This window comes from Oncorhynchus kisutch, linkage group LG3 (assembly GCF_002021735.2).
Source record: "Oncorhynchus kisutch isolate 150728-3 linkage group LG3, Okis_V2, whole genome shotgun sequence".
Taxonomy (NCBI): Eukaryota; Metazoa; Chordata; class Actinopteri; order Salmoniformes; family Salmonidae; genus Oncorhynchus; species Oncorhynchus kisutch.
In genome coordinates, this window is record NC_034176.2 from 5,200,092 (window position 1) to 5,212,667 (window position 12,576).

General features: G+C 46.0%; 2 protein-coding genes across 2 annotated transcripts; both read right to left on the bottom strand.

The window, feature by feature from the left end:
• Positions 1-1,126: 1,126 nt before the first annotated feature.
• Positions 1,127-6,046, bottom strand: LOC109884978 (uncharacterized). The gene is made up of 6 exons (XM_031815850.1): positions 5,897-6,046; positions 5,265-5,379; positions 3,830-4,122; positions 2,359-2,772; positions 2,154-2,255; positions 1,127-1,987 (listed from the first exon to the last, which is right to left on the bottom strand). Exons 1-6 carry the CDS (start codon positions 5,940-5,942, stop codon positions 1,842-1,844), a joined length of 1,116 nt encoding a protein of 371 aa, XP_031671710.1. The 5' UTR covers positions 5,943-6,046; the 3' UTR covers positions 1,127-1,841.
• A 1,195-nt stretch (positions 6,047-7,241) lies between these two features.
• Positions 7,242-11,030, bottom strand: LOC109884979 (granzyme A). The gene is made up of 5 exons (XM_020476862.2): positions 10,830-11,030; positions 9,724-9,895; positions 8,473-8,611; positions 7,864-8,133; positions 7,242-7,449 (listed from the first exon to the last, which is right to left on the bottom strand). The coding sequence occupies exons 1-5, from the start codon at positions 10,891-10,893 to the stop codon at positions 7,297-7,299; spliced, it is 798 nt and encodes a 265-aa protein (XP_020332451.2). The 5' UTR covers positions 10,894-11,030; the 3' UTR covers positions 7,242-7,296.
• Between the last annotated feature and the right edge of the window lie 1,546 nt (positions 11,031-12,576).

The following is a 12,576-nucleotide window of genomic DNA, read 5'->3' on the forward strand; positions in this document are numbered from 1 at the left end:
ACGGTGCCATAAGGATCTGGTCTAAAGTAGTGCACTATGTAGGGAATACGGTGCCATAAAGATCTGGTCTAAAGTAGTGCACTATGTAGGGAATACGGTGCCATAAGGATCTGGTCTAAAGTAGTGCACTATGTAGGGAATACGGTGCCATAAGGATCTGGTCTAAAGTAGTGCACTATGTAGGGAATACGGTGCCATAAGGATCTGGTCTAAAGTAGTGCACTATGTAGGGAATACGGTGCCATAAGGATCTGGTCTAAAGTAGTGCACTATGTAGGGAATACGGTGCCATAAGGATCTGGTCTAAAGTAGTGCACTATGTAGGGAATACGGTGCCATAAGGATCTGGTCTAAAGTAGTGCACTATGTAGGGAATACGGTGCCATAAGGATCTGGTCTAAAGTAGTGCACTATGTAGGGAATACGGTGCCATAAGGATCTGGTCTAAAGTAGTGCACTATGTAGGGAATACGGTGCCATAAGGATCTGGTCTAAAGTAGTGCACTATGTAGGGAATACGGTGCCATAAGGATCTGGTCTAAAGTAGTGCACTATATAGGGAATACGGTGCCATAAGGATCTGGTCTAAAGTAGTGCACTATGTAGGGAATACGGTGCCATAAGGATCTGGTCTAAAGTAGTGCACTATGTAGGGAATACGGTGCCATAAGGATCTGGTCTAAAGTAGTGTACTATGTAGGGAATACGGTGCCATAAGGATCTGGTCTAAAGTAGTGTACTATGTAGGGAATACGGTGCCATAAGGATCTGGTCTAAAGTAGTGCACTATATAGGGAATACGGTGCCATAAGGATCTGGTCTAAAGTAGTGCACTATGTAGGGAATACGGTGCCATAAGGATCTGGTCTAAAGTAGTGCACTATGTAGGGAATACGGTGCCATAAGGATCTGGTCTAAAGTAGTGCACTATGTAGGGAATACGGTGCCATAAGGATCTGGTCTAAAGTAGTGCACTATGTAGGGAATACGGTGCCATAAAGATCTGGTCTAAAGTAGTGCACTATGTAGGGAATACGGTGCCATAAGGATCTGGTCTAAAGTAGTGCACTATGTAGGGAATACGGTGCCATAAGGATCTGGTCTAAAGTAGTGCACTATGTAGGGAATACGGTGCCATAAGGATCTGGTCTAAAGTAGTGCACTATGTAGGGAATACGGTGCCATAAGGATCTGGTCTAAAGTAGTGCACTATGTAGGGAATACGGTGTCATTTGTGAACTAAGGCTATATATGTATTACATACTTTATGACATTACAACTAATGTACATTTCTCCTATCTATATGCATAAGGAGGCAACATGGTAAAACATAAAATAAATAAATAAAATAATTTTCTAAACGTCGTATTGAGGTCAAAATATCTATTTTTCTAATCTGTTTATTAAATAGGCAGCTAATTCTCAATGCTTATTAATTCCTTGTCGAGAATAACACATCTACTTTGCACTTCAGTGTGTATCAATACTTTTCTAAGAACTTATAGTTAAACAGGTATATCTTGTTAAGATAAAACTATTTTGTTTATAAGTATGTATCAAGACTAATAACGCATACTGTCTGCAGCTTGTATTTATATTCTCCATTAATCTTTACACTATCAAGAAAAGCTGGTAGATTTGGCAGGTAGAGCTGCTGTTTTCTGATCTACAACCAGTTGTAATCAGGTGGCAGCTCAACAATGCATTCTCCAGGAGTGGGCACCACTGATCTAGAACCAGTTCTAGTCAGACAATTCATTATTCTTCAGGTGGCAGCTCAACAATATATTCTCCAGGAGGGGGCACCACTGATCTAGAACCAGTTCTAGTCAGACAATGCATTATTCTTCAGGTGGCAGCTCAACAATGCATTCTTCATTAGGGAATTCAACTGATGTAGGACCAGTTTTAATCATGTCTAAAATGTATTCTTCTTCAGTAGGGAGTTCTACTGATTCCAGATCAAGTTCAGGAGCCTGGACAGCATCTAGAGACAGGGACATGGAGTTAAAGCATGGCCTGAAACCTCACTTATCAAATTGTTGTATTCTAACTTTTGATTGATTGATTGATTGGTCAATCGGCTAGCTCGCCGGTTTGATCGATCGATAGATTGATTTGATGTAGAATGATTGATCCATGGTCCGACTCACTTCTCTTCAGGATGAGGTAAAGTAAGCAGAGTAAGACAGCCAGATAGATGAACTTGACCACACTCAGTACCATGGCAACCACCGGCTGCCCACCACCGCCCCCTAGTGGAGAGAAGAGATCTGTAACACACATTCATATGACACACAAACAATACTCACAACTAGTATACTTGTGTGTGTGTGTGTGTGTGTGTGTCACACTCACCTATTGTTGTGACGGTCACCGTGACTGGGTCACTGTCAGTGGTGACGTTGTCACCGGTGACAGGATCTGGGCGCGTGATCACTGTGGCAACGCTGATGGTGTACTGGGTTCCCGGGGTTAGGCCAGAGATCCGGGTGGAGTGGGAGGTGGAACTGTTGGAGTAGGGGAGGTGGAGGACGCAACATGGGGTGGTGGGATGAGGGGGGTGGGGGAAAGGACAGAGGAAAAGAGGAGGGGTGTGGCAAGGAGGGAGAGAAGGGTGGAGGAGAGAAAGATGAGGGTGAGGCTGGAAGCTACATGTGGTAATTCTGTAGCTATGATCAGCTGTCTGCATCAGAGGGGGCGTGTCCCAATGCACAGTCACATGATCAGTCCCTTCAGACTCCGCCTTTAGCCGCTCAGGGGGTACAGCGCCTGTCAATTCAATAGATATAAATGTCAATTAAATAGATATACACTAGTGTTCAAAAGTTTGTGATCACTTAGAAATGTCCTTGTTTTTGAAAGAAAAGCACATTTTTTTGTCCATTAAAATAACATAAAATTGATCAGAATTACAGTGTAGACATTGTTAATGTTGTAAATGACTATTGTAGCTGGAAACTGCATATCTACATGGGATTTTGTGGATTATCTACATAGGCGTACAGAGGCCCATTATCAGCAACCATCACTCCTGTGTTCCAATGGCACATTGTGTTAGATAATCCAAATGTATCATTTTAAAAGGCTAATTGATCATTAGAAAACCATTTTGCAATTATGTTAGCACAGCTGAAAACTGTGGTTCTGATTAAAGAAGCAATAAAACTGGCCTTCTTTAGACTAGTTGAGTATCTGGAGCATCAGCATTTGTGGGTTCGATTACAGGCTCAAAATGGCTATAAACAAAGAACTTTCTACTGAAACTCATCAGTCTATTCTTGTTCTGAGAAATGAAGGCTATTCCATGTGAGAAATTGCCAAGAAACTTAAGATCTCGTACAACGCTGTGTACTACTCCCTTCACAGAACAGCACAAACTGGCCCTAACCAGAATAGCAGGAGGAGTGGGAGTGCACAACCGGTGCACAACTGAGCAAGAGGACAAGTACATTAGAGTGTCTAGTTTGAGAAACAGACGCCTCACAAATCCTCAACTGGCAGCTTCTTTAAATAGTACCCGCAAAACACCAGTCTCAACGTCAACAGGCGACTCCGGGATGCTGGCTTTCTAGGGCCAATGGAAACAGACATTCAGGCCAGTGGAAACAGACATTCAGGCCAATGGAAACAGACATTCAGCCACTAATTTCTCTAGAATCTCTCTCTACTTCTTGGAGGAGTTTTCAACATATTGCTTTCACCTCATTGCAGATCATATAGTGTACAGTAATAAGGTACAGGTTACAGTTGGGCTTCTATGTACTCTCTTTAGGCCGAAGGCGAAGGAGTAGGGAGTGAATAGGGACTGATTACTCTCCTCACTCACCTTGGCAGATGAAACCATGTCGTTCCACGGTCTCGCCACAGGATCTGGACAGTAGTTTATTCTCCCCTTTGAGGCTGGTCTCCAGACAACCACAGAGTCCAGGTCCAGGACTCTTTATATACCAGCGATCATAGCTCAGCCCCTGGCCATCCACCCACTTCCAACCCCAGCCACCAGGGGCAGTGTGGGGCTGCAGACCCAGCCAGAACGTGTCCCTCTCACCAGCAGCCATGGTCTGCAGAAGGAACTGGTACTGATCCTGTGTGCTTAGGACAGCCAGGTCAACGTAGTGGCTGTGTACAGGTAGAAATAAATATCAAATAATAAATTATAATAAAAAATAAATACACCCTTTGTTGAGACAAAATTGAGACACTTTTCTCATTTGGGCAAAGGGTCCATCCTTCTGCTTTCTCTCTCTTCCGTGACCTGGAAACCGATAAGTGGTCGAGGAGAGTGTTGTTAGTAGGCAAACAGAAGACGGTGCTCCCCTCCGCGATCGTCTCCTTTAGATAGGTAGCTAGATGACTCATCTTTTGTATCTCTTGCATTATAGCGTCTGTGACAGTGTATGGGCAGCACCGTTGAGGCTATCTCCATTTTTTGAAGTAGTAGTCCATTTTCTTCTTCACCATTGACTCCAACAGGGTCACCAGGAGGAAACAGGAAATGAAGTTGGTTGTCCCACCCAGTTGACTACATTTAAAATGGTGGAAGCCCTCAATGACGGTTCCCATGCCAATACAGCCTTTTAGAGACCTCTATCATTCTCCATGATCCAACCTGAGTCCTTCCCACAACCCCTCCTTTGAATCAGCTTCCTGTTTCCTGTTTTCCTTAAAGTAGAAAAGTATGCAAACATTTAAATTATATGCTATTTTTTTTTGGGGGGGGGGGGGGGGGGGATTCCACCCTGCGAACGTCATTTGCCTGATGACACCCAATTGGAGAAGGAGATTGTAATTTCATACAAGCGCATTTTCTATCCACCTTTCCCTTTCCTCGAATACCTTTTTGACTTAAAAAAAAACCCAACAAGGATGCCAGAGAGGACGGAGGAGAGAGAGGATGCCAGAGAGGACGGAGGAGAGAGAGGATGCCAGAGAGGACGGAGGAGAGAGAGGATGCCAGAGAGGACGGAGGAGAGAGAGGATGCCAGAGAGGACGGAGGAGAGAGAGGATGCCAGAGAGGACGGAGGAGAGACAGGATGCAGGTGTTGAGGGAATATAATTGAGAAAGGGCCCTGGTTATGTTTATTTTGGTCCTCTCCTATTGGCTAAATCTGGCATCTGCATCTGTGGTTTAATTTTACGGTGCAACTTACTGTGTAAAAAAATAAAAATAATAACACTCACACTTTCTTTATTCTTCTACCTGACACTGATTGTGTCTCTGGATAAGAGGATCTGCTAAATTACTCAAATGTAAATGTACCTCTGACAGAACCGCCTGGCCTGGATCCAGGTCACAGCCCTGTCTCTGTCTCTCCTCTCCACTTGGTACCACAAGGCAGAACTGTTCAGTCCCAACGCCAGGCCCTGCCACAACACTACGACACACAGATCAACACAAAATACAAATAAATCAATTAACAGGATCATCAGAGTAGGAGTTAGATCTGATCAGTTCAACCACTAGGTGGCGATAGTGTCCTGTGTTACTTCAGGTCTGTCATCCGCTGTGTCCACTTAACCATGGTTACTCTACTGTCTCTACTTAACCATGGTTACTCTACTGTCTCTACGTAACCATGGTTACTCTACTGTCTCTACTTAACCATGGTTACTCTACTGTCTCTACGTAACCATGGTTACTCTACTGTCTCGACATAACCATGGTTACTCTACTGTCTGTCTACTTAGATATGGCAGCAGTGTTGACCATTGTTCCTCCAGGGGTGAGGGTCTGCAGGTTGCATTGCTGCCCAAAATGGATGCACTTTTTAGTTTTTGTCCGTGATGAGTTGATTAGTGGAATCAGCTTTGTTGTGCCAGAGCAACAAAAAAAACGAATGCTTTTTTTTTGTGAGTATGAGTTAGTTGGAAAAGTTAAAGTGTGTTCTTTACCCAGGAGAGCCAATCGCTGCAGGGGTGAGGGGTCAAAAAGGTCCATGGGTCTGTTGGGTAGATCTATTCATCTCCTCCTGACCCCTCGTGTGATGCACTCTCGGTCCATTTCTCTCTCTCTCTCTGTCTTTCTTTCTCTGTCTCTCTCAATCTCTCCTTCTCTTTCTTTCTGAGCCTGTTTCTGTCTTCCCAGTATTGATATACTCCCACAGCGGGCGTAATGGAAGTACGTGGGTGGGGCTGTCAGGCATGGCTTACATCCAGCATGGCAGAAGTAGGAGGGGCCCAGCGAGCAACCGGTTTCTCACGTTGCAGAACGTTTCTTCCTCCTGTAAATGATTGTTACCTGGGACTCAGATCTCTCGTGCAGCAGCCATGTGTGTCATCGTAGCTATGTCACAGGCCTATTGTAGGTAGTAATCTCACGGTTGACCTTTGAGTCAATCTTTTGGCAGCAGTTACCTATTTGACAAGTCTCTACCAACTTTGCATAAGGTCTGTTAAGAGACCTATAGACCTTCATTTTTACTTCTGGTGTCCAGAATGAAACTTGGATATTTCAGGAAAGTATTCAGACCCCTTGACTTTTTGCACATGTTGTTACGTTACAGCCTTAATCTGAAATGGATTAAATAACCTTATTTCCTCGTCGATATACACACAATACCACATAATGACAATGCAAAAACAGGTTTTTAGAAATGAGACCATGAGAAACAAGATTGAACTCTTTGGCTTGAATGCCAAGCGTGACGTCTGGAGGAAACCTGACCCCATGCCTACGATGAAGAATGGCTGTGGCAGCATCATGATGTGGCTACCGTGCACAGAGAACAGTGTTATGCATCCACAGGGTTCTACCGTGCACAGAGAACAGTGTTATGCATCCACAGGGTTCTACCATGCACAGAGAACAGTGTTATACATCCACAGGGTTCTACCGTGCACAGAGAACAATGTTATGCATCCACAGGGTTCTACCGTGCACAGAGAACAATGTTATGCATCCACAGGGTTCTACCGTGCACAGAGAACAATGTTATGCATCCACAGGGTTCTACCGTGCACAGAGAACAGTGTTATGCATCCACAGGGTTCTACCGTGCACAGAGAACAGTGTTATGCATCCACAGGGTTCTACCGTGCACAGAGAACAATATTATGCATCCACAGGGTTCTACCGTGCACAGAGAACAATGTTATGCATCCACAGGGTTCTACCGTACACAATCTGCTCTTTTAATTATGTGCTACATGTATTTTTGAACAGTAGTAATAAAATAATTTAAAAGAGAAAGAAATTTCATGTTCTCCAGCCTCCACCAACAAAATATGAATTCGACTATATGTCAATAAGCATTTATTTTAGAATGAACAGAAGACGTTTGACTTTTTAAAAATCAGCCAGAGGTTTGGATGGTTTTAGTGATCCAGTCAGTGTATTTAGATACGAATGTGTAGATGGTAGGTTTGTTGACGCGACCACATCCTCCAGCAAACGACACCACTCCCCTTAGTGCATCTCTACACACCAACGGGCCACCGGAGTCTCCCTGAAAACACACAGACAATGCATGTTGATTACTCACACACACACACAAGCACACAAACAAACACACACACACACACACACACACATACACACACACGCACGCACACACACATACACACATACACACACATATACACACACACATATACACACACACACACATATACACACACACATATACACACACACACACACGCAAACACACACACGCACACACACACACACACATATACACACACACATATACACACACACACACGCAAACACACACGCGCACACACGCACGCACATGCACACACACATATACATATACACACACACATGCACACACACACACACACACACACACACACACACACACACACACACACACACACACACACACACACACATACACACACACGCACGCACACACCTGACAAGTGCCAGCTCTATCTTGTCCGTAACCAGCACACAGCATTCCTCCGGTGATGACAGGGGAGAAGTTGTAGTAATCAGGAGAGTTACACTTCTTCCTGTCGATCACGGTGACATTGACAGACAGCAGGACATCGGACTGGTCACCATTCTCCTTCGTGTCTCCCCATCCGGCCGCAAAGCACTGTGTCCCAGCCGGGACATCAGATGCAGGCTTGGGTAGATCCATGACTTTCACGGTGTCGGTCAGCTTCACTGGTTTCTTAAGCTGGAGGAAACCGGGGGACATAAGCATAAGGACATCCTTACCTTCCTGGAATTGTGTTGGAAATACAGTAATTACCCAATAATTACTGTAACAAGTTGTATTGTAATGTAAAAAAGTGCATTCCACCGTGTCTTTGCTTTCACAAACATCTGGGGGAAAAAAGCTAGTTCGTATTTTTAGTGCCTGAATTTAGAAAGAATTGAATAGGTTATCGTGCTGTTATCATGTTCTTTATTACAATGTCTCTGACAGAATAGCGGTAGCACGGTGCACCTTATTTTGAACAAGAAATGTTGCTTATTAAGTTTGTTATAATCATGGTTTTGTATTTAGCCTGACCTTTATCAGCATGATGTCGTGGCGTAACTCTGCAACATTGTAGTCGGGATGAGGAACATGCTTCTTCACGGCTACGAGCTGTCTGGTAGCCTTCGCTTCGTTCTTCACCGAGTGGACACCCAGATTGACATTCTTGATTCTAAAAGACAACATCCAGAATCAGATTATTTGAAACGACTAAGAGATGTGTTGGATGTTTTATATTTATTTAACTAGGCAAGTCAGTTAAGATCAAATTCTTATTTTCAAGGACAGCCTAGGAACAGTGGGTTAACTGCCTTGTTCAGGGGCAGAATAACCTTGTCAGCTCGGGGGTTTGAACTTGCAACCTTCCGGTTACTAGTCCAACGCTCTAACCACTAGGCTACCCTGCCACCCCTACACAGTCAGGTACAATGCAATACAACAACACTACAAAATAAAACATGACCTATTCAGCACAATGAAATTGACTTGATTCATGTCTCAGCCTCCAGTATTTATGCTGCAGTAGTTTATGTGTCGGGGGGCTGGGGTCAGTTTGTTATATCTGGAGTACTTCTCCTGTCCTATTCGGTGTCCTGTGTGAATCTAAGTGTGCGTTCTCTAATTCTCTCCTTCTCTCTTTCTTTCTGTTTCTCGGAGGACCTGAGCCCTAGGACCATGCCCCAGGACTACCTCACATGATGACTCCTTGCTGTCCCCAGTCCACCTGGCCATGCTGCTGTTCCAGTTTCAACTGACCTGAGCCCTAGGACCATGCCCCAGGACTACCTGACATGATGACTCCTTGCTGTCCCCAGTCCACCTGGCCATGCTGCTGCTCCAGTTTCAACTTCCACCTGACTGTGCTGCTGCTCCAGTTTCAACTGTTCTGCCTTATTATTATTCGACCATGCTGGTCATTTATGAACATTTGAACATCTTGGCCATGTTCTGTTATAATCTCCACCCGGCACAGCCAGAAGAGGACTGGCCACCCCACATAGCCTGGTTCCTCTCTAGGTTTCTTCCTAGGTATTGGCCTTTCTAGGGAGTTTTTCCTAGCCACCGTGCTTCTACACCTGCATTGCTTGCTGTTTGGGGTTTTAGGCTGGGTTTCTGTACAGCACTTTGAGATATCAGCTGATGTACGAAGGGCTATATAAATACATTTGATTTGATTTGATTTGATTCATTTCAGCAGTCATATTTTTTAAAAAATTTATTACGTTAAGTTATTTACACAAATATACACAACAACAAAAAACATTTGGTACTGTGACAACCTACCTGTGTGAAAACCATTCCGTCCGTACTTTACAGTGGGCTGCAGTTAGGACCCATGACTCGTGGATGAGGATCCCTCCACAGACTAGACTACCTTTACCGTCCTCCAGTCGAGCCATGAAGGGTAAAGAGTGAGGCACCACTTCCTTTCCATGAATGATCTCTGCGCAATCACCTTGGAGGAGATAAATGAAGGGGGACATTGAAGTGGATCCGTGAAGACAGGAGGCATGTTGATGAGGTCATCGTACATACATACTGACAGATATAGAACAGTGTTTCCCAGCCCTGGTGCTCCAATACACTCAACCCTGGTCCTCCAGTACCCCCAACCCTGGTCCTCCAGTTCCCCCAACCCTGGTCCTCCAGTTCGCCCAACCCTGGTCATCCAGTACACCCAACCCTGGTCCTCCAATACACTCAACCCTGGTCTTCCAGGACCCCCAACACTGGTCCTCCAATACCACCAACCCTGGTCCTCCAATACCCCCAACCCTGGTCCTCCAGTACCCCCAACCCTGGTCCTCCAGTTCGCCCAACCCTGGTCATCCAGTACACCCAACCCTGGTCCTCCAATACCCCCAACCCTGGTCCTCCAGTACCCCCAACCCTGGTCCTCCAGTTCGCCCAACCCTGGTCATCCAGTACACCCAACCCTGGTCCTCCAGTACCCCCAACCCTGGTCCTCCAGTACACCCAACCCTGGTCATCCAGTACCCCCAACCCTGGTCCTCCAGTACCCCCAACCCTGGTCCTCCAGTACCCCCAACCCTGGTCCTCCAGTACCCCAACCCTGGTCATCCAGTACCCCCAACCCTGGTCCTCCAGTACCCCCAACCCTGGTCCTCCAGTACCCCCAACCCTGGTCCTCCAGTACCCCCAACCCTGGTTCTCCAGTACCTGTGTGGGTTGGGAAACATTGTTCTAAAGCACATACAGACACTGAGTACCAAGAGAATGGAGAACATACGACATTATCACATACACACACACACACACACACACACACACACACACACACACACACACACACACACACACACACACACACACACACACACACACACACACACACACACACACACACACACACACACTCACACTATTACCTGTGTGCAGATACAAATGCAGAACAGTGCCGACCCAGAGACTGAGGACTCTGAAGTGTGTCATGATCCCGTTGTTCAGAGGGATCCGTTGTAGAGATGCTGCCTAATGTAGACCTGGTGTAGGTATTGGCCTGTAGAAAGCTCTGAGGTGTTCTGGTCTCTCTCTGACCTTGAACCTCAATTCATACTCAACTCAAAGGATGTGGTTGTTGTATGAGCTCACCACGAACATGCAGACTACCGTAGACACACAAACACACAAAGACAGACAGACAGACAGACAGGCACAACAAGATGGTGGGCCCCCACCTCCCACCATCTTGTTGTGGCCCCCACCTCCCCACCATCTTGTTGTGGCCCCCACCTCCCATCATCTTGTTGTGGCCCCCACCTCCCACCATCTTGTTGTGGCCCCCACCTCCCACCATCTTGTTGTGGCCACCACCATCTTGTTGTGGCCCCCACCTCCCACCATCTTGTTGTGGCCCCCACCTCCCACCATCTTGTTGTGGCCCCAATCATCTTGTTGTGGTCCCCACCTCCCACCATCTTGTTGTGGCCCCCACCTCCCACCATCTTGTTGTGGCCCCCATCATCTTGTTGTGGTCCCCACCTCCCACCATCTTGTTGTGGCCCCCACCTCCCACCATCTTGTTGTGGCCCCCATCATCTTGTTGTGGTCGCCATCATCTTGTTGTGGCCCCCACCTCCCCACCATCTTGTTGTGGTCCCCACCTCCCACCATCTTGTTGTGGTCCCCACCTCCCACCACCTTGTTGTGGCCGTGCACAGAGAACAGTGTTATGCATCCACAGGGTTCTACCGTGCACAGAGAACAGTGTTATGCATCCACAGGGTTCTACCATGCACAGAGAACAGTGTTATACATCCACAGGGTTCTACCGTGCACAGAGAACAATGTTATGCATCCACAGGGTTCTACCGTGCACAGAGAACAATGTTATGCATCCACAGGGTTCTACCGTGCACAGAGAACAATGTTATGCATCCACAGGGTTCTACCGTGCACAGAGAACAGTGTTATGCATCCACAGGGTTCTACCGTGCACAGAGAACAGTGTTATGCATCCACAGGGTTCTACCGTGCACAGAGAACAATATTATGCATCCACAGGGTTCTACCGTGCACAGAGAACTGTGTTATGCATCCACAGGGTTCTACCGTGGACAGAGAACAGTGTTATGCATCCACAGGGTTCTACCATGCACAGAGAACAGTGTTATGCATCCACAGGGTTCTACCGTGCACAGAGAACAGTGTTATGCATCCACAGGGTTCTACCATGCACAGAGAACAGTGTTATACATCCACAGGGTTCTACCGTGCACAGAGAACAATGTTATGCATCCACAGGGTTCTACCGTGCACAGAGAACAATGTTATGCATCCACAGGGTTCTACCGTGCACAGAGAACAATGTTATGCATCCACAGGGTTCTACCGTGCGCAGAGAACAGTGTTATGCATCCACAGGGTTCTACCGTGCACAGAGAACAGTGTTATGCATCCACAGGGTTCTACCGTGCACAGAGAACAATATTATGCATCCACAGGGTTCTACCGTGCACAGAGAACAATGTTATGCATCCACAGGGTTCTACCGTACACAATCTGCTCTTTTAATTATGTGCTACATGTATTTTTGAACAGTAGTAATAAAATAATTTAAAAGAGAAAGAAATTTCATGTTCTCCAGCCTCCACCAACAAAATATGAATTCGACTA